This window comes from Paroedura picta, chromosome 10, assembly GCF_049243985.1.
Source record: "Paroedura picta isolate Pp20150507F chromosome 10, Ppicta_v3.0, whole genome shotgun sequence".
Lineage (NCBI taxonomy): Eukaryota > Metazoa > Chordata > Lepidosauria > Squamata > Gekkonidae > Paroedura > Paroedura picta.
In genome coordinates this window covers 62,621,937-62,648,921 of record NC_135378.1, presented here as the reverse complement: position 1 = coordinate 62,648,921, position 26,985 = coordinate 62,621,937, and the positions used below count along the sequence as shown (strand labels likewise).

Genomic DNA, 26,985 nt, shown 5'->3' with positions numbered 1-26,985 from the left:
GCGTTGGAAATGCTGATCAAATGGCACCTTCATCCTGGTTCCAACTCTTAAACATTCCATCCTAATCTCCCTCACACTTCCTGCTAACCCACCTGCTACAGCTATTACTATCACATGTGTTTTTTCCTGTCCCAGTAGCAGCCCTGAGAAAGACATACACCTTCCCTCTCCCTAGATGCTGGCAGGAAGGGGTTCCTCACTTCCGTCAAGCTGAGGATTGGTGACTCTGGCTCACTCCCCGTAGTTAACCAGCTGCTTGACCAGACAAGGCCAGAAGAAAATGATTTTCAAAACTCTGTCGACTGATTCTGATTCTGTGAAGATTCAAGGAAGTGGCAGGTTAAAGTGGATGAGCGATAGGGTTGTGAGTATCCTGCATAGTGCAGGGAGTTGGACTAGATGATCCAGGAGGATGATCCTATGATTCTATATCTAGTAACATAACTTGTAAATCTCTCTTTTTCTTTCTTGATAGCCAAGCGAAGTCATATCCTTCTGCTATTGACATTTTTCATACTTGTATTTTTCCAACACCCATTTCTACTGTCATATTTTACAATTTCTTGATGTTTAGTTCCCTGTAGCACCAAGCAATTATGCCCTGAAGGAGTGGAAGTCTCAACTTATATAGATATTAACTGGCATCAAGACAATAGTTGATGCATAAAAATATGAATGCACACATGCACCATACCATACCTCTAGTCGCTGTACATGCCACATAGGAGATCCAACAATAGCTGCCACCAACCAGACTATAACTGAAAAAGACAAAAAAGGGATAATGTAACAAAAAAGGCACAAAAGATTTAAGTAACCTTGGGTCGGACACGACTTCGCACCTAACAACAACAACAACTCAAGTTTTTGTTTTAATGTGCATATATGGAACATTTAGGCTAGATTATGGATTTCAGAAAAATCAGTTTAACTTTAATGATGTTCATGGCGAATATTTTAAAAGAAAGCGAATTGTGAAAGACACAACTTGCCCTGTGGAAAAAAATGCATAGCAACATGCTAAACTTTTAAATTCCATACTTCAGACAATAGTGTCGATTTAACAAAACAACAAAAAAGGCAACTGTTCCAAACAGTCTATAACAAATGCAGCACTCTGACAGTGAAAAATTAATTTAAATATCTATTTAGAAAACATACCATTATATAGGAGAAATATAGTCACTAGGATTCAAGCAAATTGCTTACAGGAAAACATGAATGAGAAAAATACCAAATGACATAACTGAGGACCAGCCAGAAAACAAAAATCTGGAAGCCTAATGAAAAACATGCATTACTGCTGCTAGCAGGATATATCAAATTATCTTTTTCAGATTAAAACAAATGTTATTCTTTTCTTCAGATATTAAATGTGCTTCTTTCTTTCTTGTATGAAGCCACCAATATAATGAAGAGGTGAAGATACCAGTTTCTCTTTAATAGGCTCACACAATGCAAGATCACGACACCGCCCACCCACCAGACAGATCAACACCTGGACCAAATCTGAATGATGCCTCTTTGTGTACTACTAGCGAGCATTCAAGGCACATCACCCACTCCATTCAGTGAAGAAAGCTGTTACTCATTCCATTTTCTGTGCATGTTCAAGCCACCAGACGTTTTTCAGGAAGGAAAAAGTTCCAATGCAACCCACACACATACAAATCAAAGTTATTCTGATGTATCAGTAAGTTTGCCTTTTTTCTTTCTGCAAGGCTACGCAATGACTCACAAAGCACTTTGGGAAACTGTCAGTGACCATTTACGCACTTTGAACTTCACTGACCCAGCTCCTGTGCAGGAGCACAAATCAGGGGCGGATGAGGTGCACTGGGCTCAATGTTCCCTCATATGGGTGCAGGAAGAGGTAGGGCAAGCTGCCACAACTAAAACTCCAGCCTGCAGCCCGGCTTGAAACCTCCAGTGCATAAATGGTCAGTGCCAATGCTTTGTGAATCAAGTGGAACAAGTCAGTGCTTACTGAAGAAGCTGCAAATATGTTGTTTGTTCAATGAACTTTGGCTGCGGAATTCATCTTGCACATGATCAGACAAACTAGTTCTACTTGATTCTCTATGCATGATTATTAAGTCAATATAGGCTGAATTATGGTTGGTGGAAGTGGATCTAGCCATACCTTGTCCTTCTACAAGCAGTTTCCATCTGTTAACCTTTTAGCTTCCAGGTGAATTTTGAATGGCAAGGGATCTTTAATCTTAGCATAGAAGAAGCAAAATCATTCTAAAACTGTTCATCATTGCCTCCAGATATTTGACCAGTCTGGAGGTGCTGATGGATGGCTGCCCGTCAGCAGAAATAACTGAGTATCCTCAGCATATACAATGTGTTATCTTTTTTCAAATGATTACCAGGCTTGACGTATGATTTTTAGTTCTGTTGGCCTCTGGATCTGTAGATTTGTTACATACATCAGGCTTGCTAGAATCCATAGGTCTAATACTGACTCTCAGAGAGGCATCGTTGGAGGCCAGGAATTGCTTGCAGACCATGTAGATAACATCTGAAAGAAGGGGGCAGGCAATAGCACCTTTCCTAGGATATAACCTGACACACTTTCATCCATATTCACACAAATTGGATTATTAAAGCAATCAAAGAAACTGACTTTCCCAAAGAGCAGCCATCTCCCTTATGCTCATATCCTGTATCAGTTTTATATCCAACAAGTAAACAGGCCATTTGCTCTGTGTGTCAGATTGGGATCTGGAAGATGCCATGGAACTTACTAGACAAGGTTGCTCTGTGTTGGACCCCACTGGAGAGAAAGGTGGGCTATAAATACATAAGTAAGCCTTACCAAGCATTGTGTATGCTCTTCTGTTGGTGTACTGCCATTTCATTTTTAGTGGATGCACAATCCCATTGTGTCTTTCTGCAGCAATGCAAGTCATTGTGAGAATCTCAGTAACAATTGCAGTGGATTGGACAAATGGCACCATCTTGCAGGCAAAGGCACCTGAAATAATTGGAACAAACACAAGCGCCATTCAATGCTCCTTCGCTTCACAGAACAAGAAAGAATTGAAACTGAAAGTACCATTAAACAGCAGTATCTTGCCTGCCATGTGTTTGAATAATTAATACATAATACATCCCAACCAAAGTGAAGTACTGTTAGGTTCTATTAATTTCGCGTTGGACTTTCAAAGTAATGAAATCCAGAAGCGCTTAGTTTTGGCATTATCCATATCAAAGAGGCTACCTTTAATCGATGGTAGGAGGCAGGTTTTGTCTTCAGCCATGTTAGCCTTAACAAATGCAGCACTGCATAAACACTGAATAAATGTCAACCGTTTACTTAGAATGGAAAAAATAAGAGCATGCTCCTAGAAACACCATCCAGTTTTCCTCACTTCCTATAGGTGTTGTACCCAATTAGGATCAGAACCAAGGTACACACTGAAAAGTGACTTCAGACTTGACCCTTCTGCTACTTTGCCTGAAACAATGTGGGGAGGGAAGCTACTGGGAAAATTCCAGGAAACATGTAGGCTCCTCCAAACCTGCCCCCAGGACTGCTTCAGTTTGGAAAAACAGCACAGGGGGGAAGACTGAAGCCCTTTTTCCACAGGCACCATGGTTCTGATATTGACTAGGCATAGCACACGTGAACTCAAGAGAACTTACATATTGGGTCTAACAGAGTGCAGACCTGAGACTCATCTGTGTACTCTGTCGCGCGTGCAGTGGTGAAGCCAGCTAAGTTTGTTAAGGACCCTTCCCAGACCTTTTCTATAGGAAAGGAAATTGAGGTGTTTCAGTCTCAGTGCTTTTTTATACCCACCCTTTCTTTACAAGAGAACGATCTTAACACTGTTTTGACAGGTACCTTGCAGGTTTAGAAGATAAATGGAAAAGTTACTGTTGAAAATGACATTAAAAAAAATCTTTCAAACTTTTGTTTGCTTCCCAAAATAAAAGCTTTTGGAGAAACCATCTGTTTGCATTGTACTTCCATTGTGTGTGTGTCAAGTGCTATCTAGTTGCAGTAGCAAGAGCCAGTTTGGTGTAGTGGTTAGGAGTGCGGACTTCTAATCTGGCGAGCCGGGTTCGATTCTGCACTCCCCCACATGCAGCCAGCTGGGTGACCTTGGGCTCGCCACAGCATTGATAAGGCTGTTCTGACTGAGCAGTGATATCAGGGCCCTCTCAGCCTCACCCACCTCACAGGGTGTCTGTTCTGGGGAGAGGAAAGGGAAGGGGACTGTAAGCCGCTTTGAGCCTCCTTTGGGTAGAGAAAAGCAGCATATAAGAACTAACTCTTCTTCTTCTTCTAGCCTTATGGTCACCCATATGGTTTTCTAGGCAAGTGACATTCAGAGGTGATTTGCCATTGCCTACCTCTGTGTAACAATAATCACTCAGGGCAGATAACAACAATGAAACCTGTGACTTCATTGTTGGTCCTCCATCTAAATACTAACCAGAGCCTGCTTAGCTTTTAAGATCTGGCCAGATCACATTAGTCTGGACCATCCAGGTCAGGTTGTACTTGTATTACCCAGCTCACTGGTAAAGGCAATAATGCTATGGAAATGTTGAAGGCAACAGGAAAAGTGGGAGACTCAACATGAAATGGATTGACTCAGGTCCATTCCACACAAAGACCAATGTTGCCAAATGTTCACAGAATGTAGAAACGCTATATTAAATAGTGGAATTTTGTCAGTTCGCATACCTTTATTTTTAGTGGAATATAGAAGTCCCAGTAGCGTTTCATTCATTCCCCACAGATTTCCAGTCTTGCTGGAATTGCAACAAAGGAAGCAATTTTTTTTCTGTGCTTCTTCCCGCCTCTGGCCGTCAATCAAACGGAACAGCCAATGGGCTGTTGTGTTCATGCTCCCGAAAAGCCCCTTGCCCTTTAAGAACTTTTTTTTTTAACCAAACACACCCATTGCAACAAATATGCGTTCAATCATTGCATAGGAAAGACTTTTTGCTGGCGTAGGAGCTGGCGATTAATTGTTTACATACTCCTCAAGTAGAAAAAAAAATCCCCCCCACGGGTGCGATTTGTGGCCGAAATTATGGGCAGTGCCGAACAGGGGGCTGTGTTGTGCTTGGGAACTTAGGGAGATTTGTTTTACTTTAAATCACTTCTGTGGAGGGACTTTATCCAGAGAAGCCTCGCTTGTTCGTTGCTTTTGCAGGTCTAAGGGGGGGAAAATGATGATCGTTTCTCCAGAAGTTCGGGGCAAGAGCGGGGGAGGGACTTTCTACCGCTACATTGAGAATGCACATGTCTTTTGTTGATGTGTTGCAGCTTGTGCGCAGAAGTGTAGCAGTTTTTTCAGGGGGAATCCACTTTTCCCGATTCCCCAAAAAGCACTACAACGAAGTGGTTTTTGCAGGAGTGTTGCAGGAGTGTTGTAGATTGTGTGCGACATCATGCGGAACGTTGAATTTGTAGCGTTTACCAAAGGTAATACTTCTGCTATATTTAAGTCATGCGGAATGTCCCTCAGTAAAGGAAGTCAGTTTGACCCTTATTTTGCTGCAAGCCCTAAGCAAGGCTGTCAATGACATGTTTTCAAGTTTATAACTTCATAGGGCTGCCATAAACAGAAGTAACTTGATGACTCTTAATACTTTGTCACTTTTAATACTTTTAAAATACTTTGTCACTTTTACTTTTAGTCAAAAGCTGTTGGACATCTCTTTAAAGGAATGTCTACTCCTATGTTATACAGCCCCCTCTTTATAATTTTAATGCATTAGCATTCTGCTTGGCTTACAGAGAGCAGGTTCACATCTTCATTCAAAAGCTGACTGTGAGACCTGATTTCAGCAACTTCAATCACAGAGATCAAATAATACAAAAATGTTTTAGAACAATGTTTGAGACTAACAAAATTTAATTCTAGATATAAGCTTCCATGTGCACAGATCTGGACTCAAACTTTGTTCTCTTCCTTCAGACTAACCCACCTGAACAAGATATACTTATCTGCCATCAATCTCTCTAATCCCCTTTTAAAGTTCCTTATTCCTGTGGCCGCCATTATATCCTCTGGCAGTGAATTCCACATTTTAATCACTCTGTGTAAATTAGTTTTTCCTTTTGCTCATCCTGAACCTACTACCGATCAGCTTCACTGGATACTTGAGTGCTCTGTAGTTCAGCAACTCCTGCAACTTTTTTTTCTGCTGAGATCTAAAGAATTTTTTTTCATTCTCTGCCCAACTGAATAAAAGAATTAACACTATCTGTTACTGAAATAGAGGGCAGATCACTAATTCAATTAAACTGTTGCTGTACTGGCAGAAGCATTTTTGGGGAAAGAGTTTAGTCTGATCTCTGCTTCCCAAAACTAAGAGATTCATAAAAAACAATAAACAGGGAGAAACTGGATTAATATTAAGCTAGGCAGTTATAGAATGAATAAGCCCATCCAGGAGAAAAGATTTTATTTTTAAAACCACTAAAATGTTCAATTTTTATTGGACTCACATGTGCAAAAATGTAATGACAATATGGTATATATTTCTATTATATTGTTTAAATTTAACTAAAAAACAAAGGCACTGTCAACTGTTGACACTAATATTAGTACAGCCAAAAAACTGTTCACAAAATGCCACAGATGTGATTGTCCACACATCTACTGAACAGAATTTAGCTCCCAATCCTAGAAGTCATTGGGGCACCTCATAGCTTGCATTATTTGTGAATTTCATATCAGAGTGGTTTTGATTTGACCAGCACACCAAATCAACAATTCTTATTAATGTCTCCTTTCAAATGCCATAAGAGGTATTGCAATTGCCAGTCAGGTAAACTCATAGCTCCATTTTTACCTGATCATACGTATATGTGGTTTTATCCCCCCACACCTGGTTTACACACCAATAAAGTATGCATATACTGCCTCACACAATTCTTACAGATAATCACTTGAGAACCAATCATGGTTATGAAACTGTCAAATGCATCCATGCATTGTTATTAATGTTATGAAACAATGAACACTTAAGAATGCTAAATTTTCCATAGAGAAACAGTATTTGAAAAAAAATCCATTTCCATTTCATTATCTTCCCTGTATCTCTGCTCTAGGTGCCTTCAAACAACTCTGGCAATGTAGTATCAAATAACTGCAGTTCATCAAATAAATATTACCCACCATTTGTCTTGAGGATTTACAGTTTCTACAGAATCCCTGGCATTGGCTGGAAACACAAGATAGAACTATCATCTGCATACTGGCAACCACCCTGCCAAGGCCTCCAGATGACCTCGCCCAGTAGTTTCATGCAGATATTGAAAAGCATAGGGGAAAGGATAGAGTCTTGTCAAGGGGCTGAGCAACATTCCTCCAGGGATGAAGCCTACTTCTGAAGCCTACCCTCCAATGGCTGTGGTGCCTCCCAATCCCAGGCCAGAAGGGCAATTTAGAAGAATATCAAGATATTATTAAAAGCTGTTGAGGCTTGTCCATATTCCTGTACAAGTCATTCGCCAGACCAACCAAGGTTGCCTAATCAGAGTAGAATCCAGACTGGAAAGGATAAAAACAATCCAGTTCATGAAGGAATGCCTAAGGCAGCCCTTCAGCTTATAAGAAAGTGATGGGCTAAGTTTGAAATGACCAAGCTTTTCCAGTGAATCAAAAGAAGTTAAATCTTTGAATTATTTTTCTAGGTCAAGATGCTGACAGCATTTTAAAATGTATTAACATATTTTTACATTTATCCCCTAGAGATGCCTTAACAGCTCGATGAGGTATTAGAAACAACAGAAATATTGAATAGTATTCAGCTTTAATATATTGGTAATGAAACATGACACATCATTTTGTTCATATACAACATCATTCTACCCCCAAAGTATTTTTAATATACTAAAAAAACACATTCAACTTTGCAATCCATCCCTTAAGTCACTATACAATGGAACGAATTTCAATGAAAAATTTCATCCTACATTCCAAATGTTTAATGCCTAAAATATGCTGCATTTGTGCTATTTCCACATTTTAGCAATAAGCAGAAGCTCCTTTTTCTTTATGAAAGAAAATGCTCTGATCCCTGTGAATTATATTATTGCCTTTAAGAAACATGGTCATTTCTGGCCACCATTTAAGTTTCAGAGCATAAATTGAGTAAGAACCATTTCCCAACAAAAAACAGTGCAGGAAATTGCTAGTGAGCAGTTTTTCTAGAAACAAATTTATAGACAGATTCATTTTATAGCTCATACATCATTTTAGAAATGTCATAACAGCCACCAAAGCACAGAAATGCACGTAAACACTTCAGTCACAGCATCTGTAATTCCCAGAATTTTCAAACAAGGCAGGTTTCTAGCCTTTGCTTGCTAGTAATGACTTGCAAGTAATAACTTGAAAACTTTAGGAAATGTGGGCACCTGTGTGCACCCAGAGTTAGGTTCAGGGACTTCACTCAATATATGTACAGCAGAGATCTGGACTGGGGATCTGAGCAACCATTTGCTAGTTCCTGGGGTACTTCTTTTATGGAAGAAGACCCCAGAGTACGTGGGCTTTGACTGTTCTGGCTTTGGACTGGGTCAAGATCAAAATCTCACTGGGTGGTTTAAAGTTAAGGGCTGTCAGACTTTGGTGGGGAAAGTGGGGGGGAATACTTTGATTAGGCAATTTGAGACATATCTGCATGGGTGTTGTTGTTGTTATGTGCGAAGTCGTGTCCGACCCATCGCGACCCCATGGACAATGATCCTCCAGGCCTTCCTGTCCTCTACCATTCCCCGGAGTCCATTTAAGCTTGCACCTACTGCTTCAGTGACTCCATCCAGCCACCTCATTCTCTGTCGTCCCCTTCTTCTTTTGCCCTCAATCGCTCCCAGCATTAGGCTCTTCTCCAGGGAGTCCTTCCTTCTCATGAGGTGGCCAAAGTATTTGAGTTTCATCTTCAGGATCTGGCCTTCTAAAGAGCAGTCAGGGCTGATCTCCTCTAGGACTGACCAGTTTGTTCGCCTTGCAATCCAAGGGACTCGCAAGAGTCTTTTCCAGCACCAGAGTTCAAAAGCCTCAATTCTTTGACGCTCGGCCTTCCTTATGGTCCAACTTTCGCAGCCATACATTGCAACTGGGAATACCATAGCCTTGACTAAACGCACTTTTGTTGGCAAGGTGATGTCTCTGCTTTTTAGGATGCTGTCTAGATTTGCCATAGCTTTCCTCCCCAGGAGCAAGCGTCTTTTAATTTCTTTGCTGCAGTCCCCATCTGCAGTGATCTTGGAGCCCAGGAAAATAAAATCTGTCACTATCTCCATTTCTTCCCCATCTATTTGCCAGGAATTGAGAGGGCCGGATGCCATGATCTTTGTTTTCTTGATGTTGAGTTTCAAGCCAACTTTTGCACTCTCCTCCTTCACCCGCATCAACAGGCTCTTTAGTTCCTCTTCACTTTCTGCATGGGTAAGGCAACATAATTAACATACTTTAACTAAGTTGACATGAGTCAGTTCTGCCTGGACACAAAAAGTTTGGGTGAGTCAAGGTAGCTCCTGAATCAGAGTGGAGGGCAAATGAATCACTTGAGTGCCCTTGTTGAGTGAGTAAAAAAGATAAAAGAGGAACTATATGTTGCTTAATGAAGTAGCAACTTCCTTCTAGGTATATAAGGCTAATGGGTGGTGTCTCCAGTGTTCAAAGGTGTTTTGTTATTGGGTGCAAAATGCCACTGAGTTGGGAGAGATTATACTTAATAATTTTTACCTCCTTCCTCTTCTTTCCTGAGATTTCCCCGATGTCATGGCTATACCCAAGTGACTCCTCGAATTTCAAATCCCCTTAGACTGTAAAAGCCCATGTCTATTAAAACAACTACAACTAAAATAAGAGGGGGGGCTGAGGAGAAGATAGGGTTCTCACATGCTACAGTACTGGACATAGCAGTCCCCATGAAGAAATGTCCAGGAATGTATTTCAGATATGGGGTCTCACTAATATTGAAATCTTAACTTAGCATGGTTTTTGAAGATTTTCTTGACATAGTGTTTCCCCCCTAATCTCATACATTTTCCCTTCTCTTTTCCATTTGAGTTTCTGGGCATCACTCAGGCTGCAGCCAAATCTAATAAAAATAAAATGCATTGCACATTTAATTCAAGCAGCTTGATGGAAAATTCTTCTGAGGCACCATCTTGCACATTTCGTCCCCTTCAGACTAATATATCTTATTGAACTTTTGGGTATATGCTTCATCTCAGAATATCAGGGAAGCTTGTACAAACAAGAAGTAGTGCTCATTCCTGTGAAGAATTACCGACTGCTTGCTGCTTAGCTCTTCTGCTTTTCATAAAAGGCTAGGAATAATCAGGCCCAGCTGAAAAACTCTTTTACTAAATCCTGAAGGCTCCCAGTTTGGTCTCAAATCAGATCTAGACTTATTGTAATTAAGTAGCAAATGTTTTTCAAGTTGCTCTTGAAGCCCAGGGTTCCTCAAGGAGAGTCATACAGGGAAGAGATGTAGAATTTATGTAAATTTTGAATCCAGTGGGTTTTTGCCCCAAGGAAGGGAATGCAAATTTGGGGGAAATTATGACATATAAGCAAACCCCATGTGAGTACCTATTAAAACTCATCAGGTGTTTTTCCACCTACACCAGGCGAAGGTACTAGCACCCTACCAGAACACCTAAGCATAGTGAGCCATGTGATAGTCAACAAGAGCCAGGGCTTTTTCAGTCCTGGCTCCAGCTTGGTGGAATGAGCTTCCAGCAAAGATCCAGGCCCTATCAAATCACAGCTGTCAATATTCCAAGGGCCTGCAAAATGGCACTCTTCCAACAGGCATATGAGGCAAGCCAAGGCCTGCACTCACTGACATATGAATTCCCCCTCCCATTCCTTACCCCCCCCCAGCTATGTCTGGGAATGTAAACTTAATTTTAGATCTATTTGGATCCCAGGTTTTTGAGGGGAAACACATCTTCTAGCGTGCCCTCTGAAACGGATATAACTACGAATGAGATGTCTGTAGTTCCACCACAGGGAGCACACCAGAAGAGGCTGAGGCAGCTGCAAGTTGGCGTAGCAGGCAGCCAGCTGGGGTAGTGTCTCAGCTTGCTTTTAACTACTATTATTTCTAACTGTAAAAAGTTTTATAATATTATGTATGGGGCTTTAAATGTTGTGAACTACTCCAAGACTGTTGCTAGAGAGGGGCAGCCTAAAAAATCCAACAAACAAATCAATCAGTCACAGCCCAACTTTCACAAGGTATGTGGAACATATATCTGCTCAGGGGCTCCTTGATCCCTCCCTCCTCCTCCTCCTCTCTCAGACACACACATACAAAAACTCCTTCCCCCCCCCCGATCCCCCCCTGCCCTCACCACCCTTACCTCTCACTTGCCTGACCTCCTTCCTGGTCCCTCCCACTCCTCCTTTCTCAGACACACACAAAAAAAATTCCTTACCCATCATTCATCCCCCACACTTACCTCTGGCTTACCTGACCTCCTTCCTGGTTCCTCACCCTTTCCTCGGACACACACCCAGAATCCTTTCTCCCTCCCACCTCCTCCCCAGATTCACTTTCCAGCAGCATTGGCCTGGGAAGCCTCCACTCTGGCCCATGACAGCTCAGGCCTTGGGAGGGGCCACCAATGAGCAACCAGACCTCCGTACTGTTCCGCAACCAGTCAGGCCTCCAGCGGGGCCAGTGCTGGCTCAGGTGGCTTCTGCGCTGCCCTGCAAAAGTGCAAGCCTCAGGCAGGGCCAGTGTTGGGCCAACAGACCTCCGCACTGCAAAGGCCTCAGGCGGGGACAGCATTAGGCCTCCTCAGGCAGCGCAATGGCGGCGTAGCCTCCTCCCCACAACAGCTCACACTGCCCCAGTCAGCTGCCTGCTGTGCTGTCCCACAGCTGCCTCAGCCTCTTCTGGCACACTCCCTGGGGAAGGACTACGGACGTCATGTCCGTAGTTATATCCGTTTCAGGGGACGTGCTAGAAGATGTGCTCCACATCAATAATCAATAAATGTAAATAAAAATAAAAACAATACCGCCAAACTCCATGCGAGGCAAGGCAATTTAGGGCACAGAGCAGTACCCGGCTAAATCCCAATTCATGTGCTGCCAGGCAGACAGCAGTGCCTATCCTTGCTTTCTGCATGGTAAGATAAAGTAATTGCTGCCCTGCCAGACCCCATGAGAAGCAAAGTGAAACAGAAGTTAGCACTAATCCAAACTGAGCCCAGCACGAAGGAGACAGCAGTGCCCAGCCAAGGCAGAAAGAGGCACCTGGCTGAGCCCCACACAAGATCGAATTTATGGTACTGCCCAACTGAGCCCAGAGGAAGGCAGGGCAGAGGGAGTTGCCTGGCTCAACCCAGATGTCCCTCATGCAAGGTGAGTGAGGCAGCCAAGCTGCCCAGCCAAAGTGAGAGAGACAGCCCCTGCACGGCACACGATAGAGGAAGCAGTAGCTGACCTGCCTGAGGCCTGTCTGAGGCAAGATAGACTGCAACTGGGCAGCTGCCCCTACTTCCTTCCTTCTCCTTTGGTAGGGAATGGCAGGATCAGACAGACTATTGGGGGCAAGGCCAGGACAGGCTAGGGAATTATTATTATTATTATTATTATTATTATTATTATTATTATTATTATTATTATTATTATTATTTGGATTTATATCCCGCCACTCCCCGTAGGCTCGTGGCGGGTCACAGCAGTCCTATCCCCATTAAAATACCCATTAAAAGCGGCCCTTTCCAATGATTTTTCACTCTAAGTCAGCCCCTGAGGACAAAATGGAGGAGAGGAGAATGAAGTAAGGTGTTTTGACTCATTCTGGATCCAGCCTGGTGGGCTCTACATGAAATAAATGAATAATAAATATAGCTGAAGATGGGGGGCAGACAAAAGGCTGGTGGGAGAGAACAAATTTTCTCTAACTGAAGTAAACAACCAACTTGAAGAGGCAGATCAACAGTTTGACGACTGCAATAATAAAACTGTATCAAGTACTGAACAATTAGCTTTCAATATAAGCAAAAAAAAGCAATGTGACTTGCCGCTCACGTGGAAAACAAGGGCATTTTAAAAAGGATTGTACTGCTTCTAAGCAGAGGAGTGCCTCTCCAAAACAGCAAAAAAAGGAAGTTGAGACAGAAAAGAAAAACACCACTAAAGTGGGGTCAACATCAGCTTCTGATTCTGAAGATGATGACAAAGATGGCATATTTCTTTGGGGCCAGGGATCCTTAGCTGACTGGTATTACTAGATCACAGTGTTCTCTAGGCACATATTCAGAGAGGCATAAGGCCTTTATGGTTGGAACCAGAACCTTTAATGAGAAAGTATAGCCCCATTACACAAAGCCATCATATGAAACCTAGTACGGAGGCAAACCATCAGGCCATGGAAATACCTTTCAAATCATCATCTGCTTTGATAACATGGTAATAAAGTATTCTGAAGAAACCCTACACTTGATTAGAAAAAAAATTCCTCATTTTTCTTCTGCCTGTTTAGGACCGCATGGTCTTACATTCTGAGTATTGGTATCACACTGTGGCATTTTAGTTTAACACTGGATTATACAATTACTACCAAGTTCATCGTTTTGTTCCTCTTCCAGAAAACATTTCCTTGGCAACATATGCCCATTGATTTGTAAAAGCCTACAAACTGCACATTAAAAGAAAAAAGTTGGCAAGCAATAAAGTACACTAACAATTGCTGCAGCAATACCTGGCAGAATACCTAGCAATCATCTGTCTTAGTCAATCCCCTACGTCTGCCCCACAAATGAACAAAGGATGTAGGCATGCTTAGAGACAGGAAAGCCAATTTTTCTCAACTTGTCTTGTGCTGTTCTATGCTTTGCAGGAAATATATTTTGTAATTAAAAGACAACTTCATTCAACCTTTTTAGAACATATTCCCAACTAATTAAAATGAGGTACATTTTCTATAGCCTTGTCATCAAATGACCATTTATGACAGGATTGGCAATTCCCACAAAGGGATTCAAATATGTAGCCATGCATGGATCCTCCAGGGGGCTGTATCATCCCACAGGATATCCGCAGGGATCGTATGCCCCTTGTCACAATCTCTCTGCCTGTAGAAAACCAGCTGATGTATTCTATGATACATCTTGTGAACAGTTAGATGCATAACCTCCAATCACACAGCCAAATCCATGCTGGCATGGAACGATTCTCTTTTTGTTCAAAGAGTATACAGTTGGTCTATGGTCTATGGATGCCCAGTTCATGCTATTTATACAGACAGGGGGCATTTTCAAAGAAGAAGAGTTGTTTCTTATATACCGCTTTTCTCTACCAGAAGGAGTCTCAAAGCAGCTTACCTTTCCTCTCTTCACAACAGACACCCTGTGAGGTAGGTGAGGCTGAAAGAGCCCTGGTATTACTGCTTGTTCAGAACAGCTGTATCAGTGCTGTGACGAGCCCAAGATCACTCCGCTGGCTGCATGTGGAGGAGCGGGGAATCAAACCTGGCTTGCCAGATTAGAAGTCAGCGCTCCTAACCACTATACCAAGCTGGCTTAAACAAAACTATTTGCTTTATAAATGCTTAAAGTAATTAAGCACAGAGGAAAATGTTCTTCATTATATATTAAAAAAACAGGAATAAGCAACCATTAATGATTTTGAGCAACAGACACCATGGTTTATGTTTTAATCCTGACACACTTTAGACCAGGCACAGAGGGAGCATACATACAAGCCAAGCATAACTGTGCCAAGCACAGCAGGCAAGACAGCTGCTTCCTACCATTAGGGGGAAATTGATTAAATTCTCCTCAATACCTTTAGTTACAAAAACTGGGGAAGCAGATTGCTTACTGAGAAATATGGCTACAAGAATAATACAAGAGGAAGCATCCTGGAAACATATTGCATTCAGAGTAGCCCTTGGTACAACTCTCTTGTATATTTTGATAGAGGTATAAGTAGCCAAGATTCGCACTGAATTAGACTCAGTGAGCATTTCTGGTCAGTCTCACCCAGTGCTGTTCCTTATTTAAGACCCTAGCCACGCAGATCCCATGACTTGCAGAATAACCTTTGGGCAAAAAGGGATCATCTCTTCCTTTCCAACCACTGGCAAACATGGTTGAAACCAACCCACTGATGCTAATCTTGCCCTTTCCACACTGTGCAACTGAATCTTGCTCCCATATTGCTTTCTTGGGCCAGAGTTCCTTAATCCATTGATAGCACACATTCCTGTTGATTATGGGATTCTGTGGGAAACAAAGATTGTTAGGCTCATTTCTATACCAAGCACCTGAAAAATGCTGCCAAATCCCTCTACTTAATGAACCAGTGTCAAAGCAAGTTTAGAACGAATGGATCTGACAAATGAGGTTTTAGATTTTAGTTTCAATGTTGTGAAAGACAGCTTCACCCCTCCCTGTCATAGGATGAATCTAGCCAAGTGGAAGCATCATCTATCCTTTCATTTCAGCAAGTTATTCACTATGACAACTCACTACCTTAATGCTTCCCCAGAGCTGCCACTCAATTGCAACTAACGCTTGATTTGAGGCATATCTGAAGGGCCCTCCTGAGCTCGAGAATAGCAGTGGCAACTTGGTCAAATGTTGCCAGCTTGCTGATTAAGGAGTCATCCGTCTGACACCAGTCCATGCAGTCAAAAACACTGAAATGTTTGTGACAAGTAACCATTTAAAGTCTATTTATTAGCAATCTATTATAAAGTAATTGTCATGCTTTCACTTTATTTCTGTTTTTTTTTTAAATACATATATAACAGTAGTCTAATGCTGGTATTCAATGATTAAAGCCAAATAAGAGAGTCTTTCATGGCATCATTCACGTCTAAAAAATTACCAAGGATTGTTGAACTATAGTAATTCATCTCACTTTCAAAAGATTTCACTGTTTCACAAGAACAGTAACTGTAAATTTATTTAGCATAAATGTAAAACCTGTCAATGAACAACAAATCATTTTTCTTGCTCTAATTGAATTAATGCATTACAAATGTTTAAGCTCAGTGTGAACCATTCTGGTGGGGACTAAGCAAATGTAGGAAACTTGACAAATATATCAGTAATATGAAAAAATTAAAAAGGGGATTTTGTGTTCACATCTGTCATATTTAAGCTGAGCAAACACACTTTTCTAAAGTTTAAACCTTGGGGTATTTCGTCTCAATTATATATGGACTGGTAGGGAGATCATATAGCAAAAGGTACAATAAAACATTTGATAAGGTATCTATCTTAATCTAAAGAAGTACACCAAAACTGTCTCAGTAGTAACCCAAGCGATTACTGAAGGAAAAACCAATTAAAAAGTGAAAACAGTAAGCGTTTCCACACATCTGTAAAAATAGCATTCCACCAGCCAAATGGCATAACACTAATAATAATTGTGCTTCCCAGCCCCTCCTCACCTTTTTCCTGTCTGGTTCTTCTCTGATGCCGATTCTCGCTTCTTACCTTCCACACTGCCTGCTTGAAATGGCAGAAGAGAGCAAAGGCGGTTTATATGTGACTCTCTTCTGCCTGTCAATCAAGCCAGGCAGCCAATCTTCATTCTTTAAAGGTCCCACGAGGACCACTAATTTTTTTTTAAAATGCATACATCTCCATTGAAATGCCTATGCATCTAATCATAGATTCATAGTGCTTTTTGAATGCTACCCCATATTGAATCACGAGTCTTGTTAATTTTAAAAATTAATCTCGTTCCCAATTTCAGATGGGGCGGGGAGTTCAGAGAAGCATATTTTGTGCTACAACGTTTGGGGAAAATACTTTTTGGCATTGCCTGCACGCTTGTCCACCTATTTGTTGTTCCAGGTTTAAATAACTTTAAAAAAAAAGAAATTCCTGTTCCCAGGAGAGGGGGTGAGAGCAAGAGTGGACTTCTTCAGAAGTCAATTTCTGCCACTTCATTGAGTGTTGGAAATGAGGAAGAAGAAGAGTTGGTTAGTACCAGAGTTGGTTTCTCTACCAGAAGGAGTCTCAAAGTGGCTTACATTCACCTTCCCTTTCCTCTCCCCACAACAGACACCCTGTGAGGTGAGTGAGGCTGAGAGAGCCCTAATATTCTTGCTTGGTCAGAATAGTTTTATCAGTGCCGTGGCAAGCCCAAGGTCACCCAGCTGGCTGCATGTGGGGGAGTGCAGAATCGAACCTGGCATGCCAGATTAGAAGTCTGCACTCCTAACCACTACATCAAATTGGCTACAAAGGTTGGTGAATTTCCTTTTTTGGATTCACCAACTAGCGCTTTAAAATGGAGGATGTAGCCGGCCGCTTACTGCACAGACGCTGTATGTTGGCGACGTCATATGGAGGGGCCGGAATATAACAACAACGAAAAGTAAGCATTTCACTAATTTTAAAGGGTGCAGAAATCCCCAGTCTCCTGACACCAATTACCTTCTTCTCTGTTTCTAGCCCCCAGCTGCTTTTTTTTTGTTTTTTGTTTCTTCCTTTCTTAGAAAAAAAGGAGAATTTTAAAAGTACCAAAATCTGTTTTTTCAGATACAGTGGCCATCTGATTCCACAGCATTGCTACTTGTTGATGATCTTGGAGTCCTTGAAACATTCATGTTATTTATCATGAGTGACAAAGCTGTCAGTCAAAACCTCTTCTTCAGTCTGACGGCAGATGCCTCCCTCCACTGCGTCAACAGGGTAGTGCTACGTGAGCAGTAGGCAGCAGCATTTTATTTACGCATTTATTATTCAGCTTAGGTCAGTGCCCTTATCCTTACTAGGGAATGCTTATTCTTACAAGGGAAGACAGGCTAAGGACAGGATCTCCTTTAAGTTGCAAGCACCATGACACAGCGCCCATTTCGAATAACCTCATTCAAACTGAGGAACAAATGGAACACAGCTAGAAGCATCCTGCTTGTTGTTTATCTTTACACTAACACACTTTTATCCTACTCTTCCTCCAAGGAACGCAAGGTGGCTTTACAGGGCTCCTCCCTCTTCTATTTTAGACAGAGAGCATGTCTGTGTGTGTCCCTCTCAAGGTTATAGCAGTGGCTGGAAAGTTGGATTCAGGCCTCCCTTATCCTAAACAGGAACCTATCACCTTAATTTGGTCACTGAGATAAAAATGGTGTGCGGTAACTGTTCAGCCGGTTAATTACATACCAGTTCACCCATCCATTTGGATGAACCTTGCTCTCAGAGAGACTTAAGTTCCAGTGATCTACATTCTTTGTTTTTTTAATGCATCTACATTTTTTAAATGGCACTGGTTTTTAAAATGGCACCATGTTATACTGAGCTCTATTATTCACACCTGCAGAGAACACCTCCATAACTTAACCTTGAAAGTTGATAAGACATTAGGATTTCACAGACTCCAAACATTCACATCACATAGTCAGCAGCATCACCAAGTAAAGCTCACAAGATAGTTATTGCATCTGACACCCTCATCCAACTTCTTTCCCTCAGAGGCAAGATTTTCCCTCCATTTTCCTTTCCCTGTCTGACTGAGGTGCCCTAGTAATGCATTTTCTTCTTTCCTAAAGAATTCTGACTATCTTACCCTGTCACACTAAATTACTTTAGCCGTTTGTTCTGCCCAGGAAGGACTGGGAGCCCTCTTTAATTTTAATGGCATTCAAGACATTTTATATTCCAAACTGACAAAACGTTTTATTTATTTATTTATTAAAGGTGTGAGCTTTCATGTGCATGAAACTTGCCTGCACATGAAAGCTCATGCCTTGAATAAATCTTTGTTGGTCTTAAAGGTGCCATTCGACTTAAATTTTGTTGCACTACTTCAGACCAACACGGCTACCCACTTGAATCTATAAGAGGGAAAAGGTCAGGTGAAATTAGGGGCTGACATTTCCAAGGTCAATTAGGAATCTGATGCATGTGAATACTGTAATTTATGGCTTGCATTTTTATCCCACTCAATGCAAAGTACTCAGAGTAGAATACATGGCTCTCCCCTACCGCTCTCAATAGCCCTGTGAGGTAGGTTAATGAAAGAGAATAGACCAATACCCACTATCTTTATATAATTTATAATTGTAAAAAGTTATAACTGTTTTAAAAGCTTCTGGTGGAAAGTTTGAACATGTATACATTATTTAGAGCAGAGTTGCAGGATTCCTCTTGAGTTAACATTCCACTAGTGGAACTAAGGAATTACTTGGCATTTTAAAAACAAGCACCAGAATGAGGGCAATCTGACAAAAGAACAAATTCCAGGCAGATTGCAGGACTGACAGACTTCTCATACAGTTTCCCTTGTTACAAAGCACTCAAACAGTGCCCTAAAGCAGGGGTAGTCAACCTGTGGTCCTCCAGATGTTCATGGACTACAATTCCCGTGAGCCCCTGCCAGCAAACGCTGGCAGGGGCTCATGGGAATTGTAGTCCATGAACATCTGGAGGACCACAGGTTGACTACCCCTGCCCTAAAGCATAAAATTACAATCACAATCAAAAAAGCTTCATCCTCCCACAGCAAACCCAAACCCAGGGCAGAGTGATGGGCCAGCACAGAAGGCCCCATGAACATTCGCTTGCTTTCACGGCATGGGCAAGGTGGCTCCAAAAGTACTGCTTCAAAGACAGCACACACTAAATATTCTGCTATGGCTTGCTGAGCACTCGAAAGTCTTATTTCTCTGGGCCGACACATACTAGACTTGAATAGGGGAAGATACACTAAACCAGACCCCTCGGGCTGGCTGAGGCTGTCCAGGGTCTCTGGCAAAGGTCTTTCCCGTCACCTACCACCTGATCCTTTCCACTGGAGATGCCAGGAATTGAGCCGGGGGTCTTCTGCACGCCAAGCAGGTGCAGGGCCCCTCCCAACAGAAGGCATGCATTGGACGGAATAAGCCTCGCCGGAATAAGCCTTGCCCGCCGCGTGCACTCACCCCCCAGCCAGTTGCTGGAGATGTTCTGCAGCATGGTGAAGGGCACACAGAAGAAAGCGATGAGCAGGTCACTGAGCGCCAGCGAGCAGATGAAGATGTTGGTGACGGTGCGCATGGCTTTGCGGCGGGCCACCACGTAGAGGACCAGGCAGTTGCCGAAGAGCGCCAGGGCGAAGATGAGCACGCAGACGAGCACGAAGGCCAGCTTGGTGCGCCGCGGCAGCTCCGGGACGTAGACCAGCGGCTGCAGCCCGTACAGGGCGATGAACTGCTCCCGGGTGACGTTGTTGGCCCGCAGGAGCCGCGCGAACTGCGCCGGGGTGATGTTCAGGGCGCGCATGGCACGGGCCGCGGCCCAGAGGGCTGCCGGTCCCGCGGGGCGCAGCAGGGCAAAGTGGCCGCCGTCGCGCCGGAGGCTTTCGCCAATGAGAGCTCCTCCGCGGGGGGAAGGAGCCGGCCGCCTGTCCGCTCGGCAAGCCTCAGGGGAGCCTGCGAGGTCTGTCCGCGCCGCTCATCGCACAGGCGGCCGATGACCCCCAGGGCGCGCCCGCCAGACGAGCCCCCAAAGGAGGGCCGAGCGCCTGAAAGTTTTGAGCGGCGGAGCAAAGCGCGCGCCTCCCTCCGCTCCGCTCCGCCGCGGCAAGCGAGGGAGGGCAGCGAAGGTCCCCATTGGAGACTTTGCCGGAGCCACTGGCCAATCAGTGTGCAGATTCCCCACACACCCCCACCCCCCCCACCCCGGTCCTTCTGCGAAGTTTCCCACCCGCTGGGTCGCTCCGTCGGGCATTGGCTGGCTGGCTGGCTGGCTGGGGAGGCACGCAGTCGCCGCCCGGATGCGGCCAAGCGAGGACGGCTTCGTGGGAGTCCCGCCGAGTAGGACTCGGCTCCGGGGCGCGACGCAGCGGGATGCTCCTGAACTTCCCTCTCCTCGTGAATGGCTGTGCCCGCCGCAGGGGAGTTTGCTGCGCTTGAAGCAGAAGAGGTCGCCGATAAGAAATGAAAGAAGATTAATAAAGCAAATCAGGGAAGTTGATGTTACTGTGCGTTAGATGGCAGACATCATTTACAAAAGGATAGGGGGGTGCGGCTTTGTGATCCTAAAGGACGTGGTTGTGTGACATGAAAGGGATAGTTCTAAAATCTGATTTGGAGGGTGGGTGGGTGGATTTAGCTTGCTCTAGAACAGCAATGTCTCGCAATGGGGGGGGGGGGAGTCAGGACACCTTCTTTGGAGCAATGGTGTGTGAACCCATTAAGGTCCAAAAACTCCAACACATTCATATTGGTCAGGCAGGTCATATTGGACCCCTGTTGAGCACCTTGGCAGCAGGGCAGGTGCATTTTGGTCCAGCTGAAATTGCTGCTGTGGTCTTTGGTTTGCATGGGTGTCACACAGCGCCTTGTATTCTGAACACCACAGTCGCAACATGACCAGAACACCGAAGCATAGCCTCCAAGTGCCTCATCTCTCCAGAAGCCACACTCCCCACTCTTGCCATTGATATCTATGCTCCTGGACTTTATAGCCTCATATCTAGCTTGCCTACTACCACAGTATGAATGGTCTGATAAATCACGTGTACCTGCTCAGTCTGATCCTTGACAAGTTTACTCAAAGGAATGTCATGCTGAATTTAATAGGACTTATTTCTATACATAACACAGCAACATTTCAAGCAAATTAACTAGAATTAGATCTGTTTAGCTCCTCACCATGCAGAGATGATCACATAAGGCTCAACATATTTTTACATTACAGCACTGTAGACTGAAAGGGAAAATGTTCAGTTTTGGAGGGCCATTGCACTACTGGATATTTTTAACTTCAGTGCCCCATAACTGCATATTACCTGAAACTCTGGGTACAGGATAGAACTTTTGCTAGGGGAGCAAAGAGGTGAAAAGACTCAGAGCTGTCTGGTTCAAACCTTACTCTTCCCATGAACTCATTGACTGGACACCATGATCCGCTTTGCAATATGGAGATCATAATAACGGCCAACTGTTGTGAGGATCTGTGATTTTAAAAATGTTATTTTAAATGTTTATACGCCCTTCTTTCTCCTGAGCACCTCAGGACCCAAGGTGGATAACAACTATAAACAAAATAATAAAATGTATAGCTAATAAAATATATCTGAACAGCTTGGAGAAGAGTGTTTTGTGATCATTAAGCATTATTATTACTACTGTTAATACTCACCATGCCCCTGGCATCTCTCTTCTCTTGGCTCTGTCCAATTCCTTGGCTCCAGATTCCTCCCATAAAGATGGGGGTAAGATTTGGTTACGGGTAGATAACACAGCACTGTCAGTGGCTGCTGCTGTGGGAAAATTGGGTCCCAGCATCAGAGTAACATCCAGATATTCCACCATAGGCATTTTTTAGCTTTTCTCTGGCTATTGCAGTACATGCCTGGAAAACACATCATGTATCGGGCAGTTTTAGGTGTGTCTCTATTGAGTCATTCACTGCTGGGCAGTCAGTTAGCAATCACCATCCAACCTTCCTGTGCTTTACCGTGACACATATGATTTCAATCTGATCAATATAACTTATCTCCTTTCCCTGGAGCCAGGAATCTCACCCTTCATGCCACTGCTTCAGAAGTACACCAGGGACTGGATTAAGCAATATGAATCTATTGTGAGAGGCTGGCTTTGAATTTCACCAGTGTTCTGCCGTTTCTCTTTCTCAGCTGTAGGAGGAGGCTGATACCCTAGAGAGGTCACTTTTGACATTGGTATGTATGGTTCCACAATTGAAATAAACTTGTTCTGTTGTATTTATCTTTTGAAACGGGTACTGTTTTAAAAGGTAAATATTGCACTGCTTTGGAGAAATTGAACTCCCTCTGTTTCAGCAGATTCAAGAAACTGTAAATAAAGATGAAACAGAACCATTAATTTTTTAATGGAAAAATAGCTATGAAAAATGTTAAGTATATTTTAAAAAATCAATTGGATAGTACCCAACATCAATCCTTTCTGCAGGACGATACAATATCAGTATGAAAATTTTTCTTTGACCCTAAAGGTTTATTTTTTTCTTCTGATTTTAATTTTTTTATAAGAAATTCAAAGATTTTTGTGGCCTTCTAAAAGTGTGCCTAATTTATAAGTCAACCCTGACCAAAGTGACCTTGAGCATAGCAGAGCTGGGGCAAGTTCAAGACATCCACTATGTCATCATGAAGCCCAATTTTAAATGGTTGCAGTCGGGGAGGGATAGAATGTGGACCAAATGTTCATTTCTAAGGTCTCTAAGGTCCCAGCAGATGCCACTGTAGTGTCATGGTTAAGAGCGATACACTATAATCTGGAGAACTGGGTTTGATTCCCCACTCCTCCACATGCAACCAGGTGGGTGACCTTGGGTCAGTCACAGTTATCTCAGAGCTCTTTCAGCCCCACTCATGTCACAGGATGTCTGTTGTTGGAGAGGAAGGGTATGTGATTGTAAACCACTTTGTAGCTCCTTCAGGTATTGAAAAGGGGGGGGGGGTTACAAAAAAACAGATTTTTCTTTTAACTACGGCCCTGCTGCTACTGACCTCACAAGACCAAGAGAGCCTAGAGATAAATGGGGTGACCAGTCACAGTTATGGGTTATTGATTATCCTAAACAGCAATCCTCGGTACTAAAGGGCTTATACTTAAAGCTTTTAATGAGCTTGCAGGGGCGTGATCTAACAAAACACCTCTGGATAATCCAACAGTCTAGACAGCTGGCTTCCTAACTTTAATATATCCCTGCCCTATAGAAGCAACCCACCCATGCACAGGGAGGAAGAACATGGTTGCTAAGTAGCCTGCAAAGTACAAATGCACTAAAGAAGCATCCGCACATCTACTCTCTCCCTGTTATCGGTAGAGTACAGAGAGCAGTTCTGGGCCTGGCATGGGCATTTCTTCCATGCATTTCCACCACGCAGATGCCTGAGGGATTACATAGAGGCAGGAAGCAGGGCTGTGCCCACTCTGTCTCTGTATGGTCAGTCCATGTGTGGGTGGGTCACCTGTATAGGGCTAGTGGGAAATCTCAGTCATTACATACAAAGTCTATTGGAATGGAAAACAGGGTTTCTGTGGAATGATTCAATTGGCTTTTTTCTCCTTCTGTCCTGCAGCAGCTGAATGACGGAGCAGTCCATTCCTTACAGTCCCTTTTGCAACATCAGTAAAAAGCAGTCAGACTTCATTGTGGGACCTTGGTTGATTATGTGCAGCAGGAAACTGGCAAATGGAAACTATTCTTGTTGTTTACATGAGATCTTCCAGCAACCTTTCATACGACTGATTGTAACAGGCAGCTGAAGCCACTGTTCTGCCAGCTCACGGTGAAAACAACAGGCAGAATTGGAGTTGAACTTGCCTTATCATCAGATTGATGCAAGCATGTGGCTGAAGGGGGCACTAGTCATTTACTGATTGTCCAGTTGGACAACTAATTGTTATCCAGTTGTCTGTTTGAACCAAATGAACTCAACAGATATGAAAATGAATGCCACAGAGACCTGTTCACAGCTATAGTCTAGGGCAGGGGTAGTCAACCTTTGGTCCTCCAGATGTTCATGGACTATAATTCCCATGAGCCCCTGCCAGAAAACAGAATTGTAGTCCATGAACATCTGGAGGACCACAGGTTGACTACCCCTGGTCTAGGGGGCATTACAGGGTTGGTGTTGATTCTGGGACCAGCTGAAAAGTCGTTTTGAGTGTTCCAGCAATTCATTAAAGGCTTTTTGGTGTGTGAGTGGGGTGAAGGGATAGGCTTTATTGAAACTGGAATTCCTGGAATGTGTCACTTTGTGGCACATCTTCACCAACAAAAAGGCATTTGCAAAGAATAATTGCTAGTTTTAAATTCAGTGAGCCATAAGAACAAAACCAAATGTCAGAAGCCCTATTTCATGTTATGCGCTTGACAAAGCAGGGGAAAAAATCCTTTTCTGAACTGTTAAGAGCTTGAAGTTACTGTATGGGACTGAAGGACACGAGCTTCCTGTGTGTGTGTGCGCACAGCTCTTGAGGACTGCAGCCCCAAGCAGCATTCTCAGCTAGTTTTCTTGACTCCATCTCAGGAGGTGTTAGCTTCCAGTAGGCACTGTTCACTGTGCTTATGGCAGTCTTTTATGGATTGCACAGCACAAAGCCCTAGCCTTTTTATCATCTTCTTTTTGTCACTGACTGAATCCGGATCTTTACATCCATTCCGACTCCACTCTGTGCTGGGGGGAAATTCAACATTTCCTTATACTAATAAGACATCCAGCAGCTTCGCATTGGCTACCTAGAGACCCTGTAAAAGAGCAAGAGAAACAGAAGACTAGATTTGATGTGACAGATAAGTTTATATCTCTGCCTGATACTCAAATAAAGTTTTTGGGGACAGGAGCTGAATTTTCTCCATCAACTGAGTAGAAATGCTGGATTTGGGTTACCCTTACTAGAAACAGATGCTCAGAGTGGCTCCTTTCACCCTCAGATCTCTTATGCACTGCAAAAATCAGATTCCACAAGTGCATGGATACTTAGTCTTGGTGTAGTGGTTAGGGGTCAGCTTGATGTAGTGGTGAGCCCGGTTTGATTCCCCGCTCTCCCACATACAGCCAGCTTGGTGACCTTGGGCTCACTATAGCACTAATAAAGCTGTTCCAACAGAGAAATAACATCAGGGCTCTCTTGGCTTCTCCTACCTCACAGGATGTCTGTTGTGGGGACAGTAAAGGGAAGGCACTTTGAGACTCCTTCGGGTAGAGAAAAGAGGTTTATAAGAACCAACTCTTCTTCTACACTGCCTACTTTCTTCTTGAAGGCTTTCCACTTTCTGCCAGTCATGACACTGTCTAGGTGGCCTTGAGGAGCTTTGTGATTCTATAAAAGCATGGGGCTTTCTGGGAATAAGCCCTGTTAAACAGGGCCAAGCCTCTGTTTACATGGCCTCTGTTTCTTGACCCAGCATGCCATACAAGAGCTGGCACCATCTTCAGTACAGAGGCAGCTGGGCAACAGTAGTAGATGTGCCCTTCTCAGGCCTACCACTCCAGCCAGGATCTAGTGATGCTTCTCCAGACTGCTCTTCCAGAAGGAGCTGCTGGTCAAGGGACACAGTAGTCAGAGACAGAAGCAGGCCTCACCCTTCTGGCCAGCAGTGAAAGCAGCTGCTAAGGGGGGCAAGGAGAGACTGCTACCATCTGGCTCTGCAGCAGATTTGCCTTCACCTGTGATGCCCTGGGCAGAAACACAGGGATCAGTTGCATTTATTTATTTGTATACTACTTCCCCCCCCCCCCAAACAGAATGGGATCAGTCACAAACCATTGGGAGCTTTTAAATCAAATATGATGGCAGTAGTTTCTGAATGGGTGCTCCCAGCAGTCGCAAAGAGGATAGACTTTGCTTTGAAAGGAACAGAGATTGGAGTTCTACACTCCTAAACACACTTCAGTTGAAGGAAGTGAAGAGGATGATGGCCAGAGGGCCAGGCATTATGGAGTTATTATACGGAACATGATGCTGTTCTCTGTGCCGCTCTGGATCTAGTTCTGCTTCTAGCTAGTGCTAGTGGATGTTTTTATGGAGCAGTCCCAAGGCTCAGCTTTACAGTGCAATTGCAAAAAAAAAATGTGGATGGAGAAAAGAGCTGCAGTGTACTGCTCTCAACATAAATATTTTATTTTCAGTCTTAGTTCACCCAACCTGGATATCCCAGGCAAGCCTGATCTGATCAGATCTTGGAAGCTCAGAAAGCCCTGGCTAGCACATGGAAGGGCGACCTCCAGGGCGTACCAGGGTCATGATGTGGAGGCAAGCAATGAGAAACTGCCTCTGAGTGCTCCTTGTCTGACAGCAGGACCATCTGAGCCTCCGGGGAGGACGGTATAGAAGTATGATAAATAAATAAATCTTAGGATCTTGTGGCTACTTAACTCCCAAGCCATATAATAAATAATACATAAAATAAACAAGAAATAAATTCAGTCATAGTCAAAACAAATTTCTCTCCATTCATGGAATGGCTAAGCTGTAATTATCTGGATAACTGAGGCTTGAATTAGAATTCACTGTTGCATATCAGACAAAACA

At 43.4% G+C, this 26,985-nt stretch overlaps 1 protein-coding gene across 4 annotated transcripts in view; it reads right to left on the bottom strand.

The window, feature by feature from the left end:
- QRFPR (pyroglutamylated RFamide peptide receptor) overlaps nt 1–20,562 on the bottom strand; it is a 30,030-nt gene extending 9,468 nt beyond the window's left edge. For 2 of the 4 annotated variants that reach the window (XR_013224831.1, XM_077300419.1), the window contains exons 1-3: nt 19,897–20,558; nt 2,825–2,983; nt 700–761 (exon numbers count right to left, since the gene is read on the bottom strand). Coding sequence is in view for 3 of the 4 variants with exons in the window: in XM_077300419.1 (XP_077156534.1) it covers nt 700–761; nt 2,825–2,983; nt 19,897–20,236 (561 nt within the window). In the remaining variant the exon portion in view is untranslated. Of the gene's footprint in view, nt 1–699; nt 762–2,824; nt 2,984–19,896 lie in introns of all 4 variants that reach the window. The other 2 variants (XM_077300420.1, XM_077300421.1) reach the window with 1 other exon arrangement.
- Nucleotides 20,563–26,985: the final 6,423 nt, after the last annotated feature.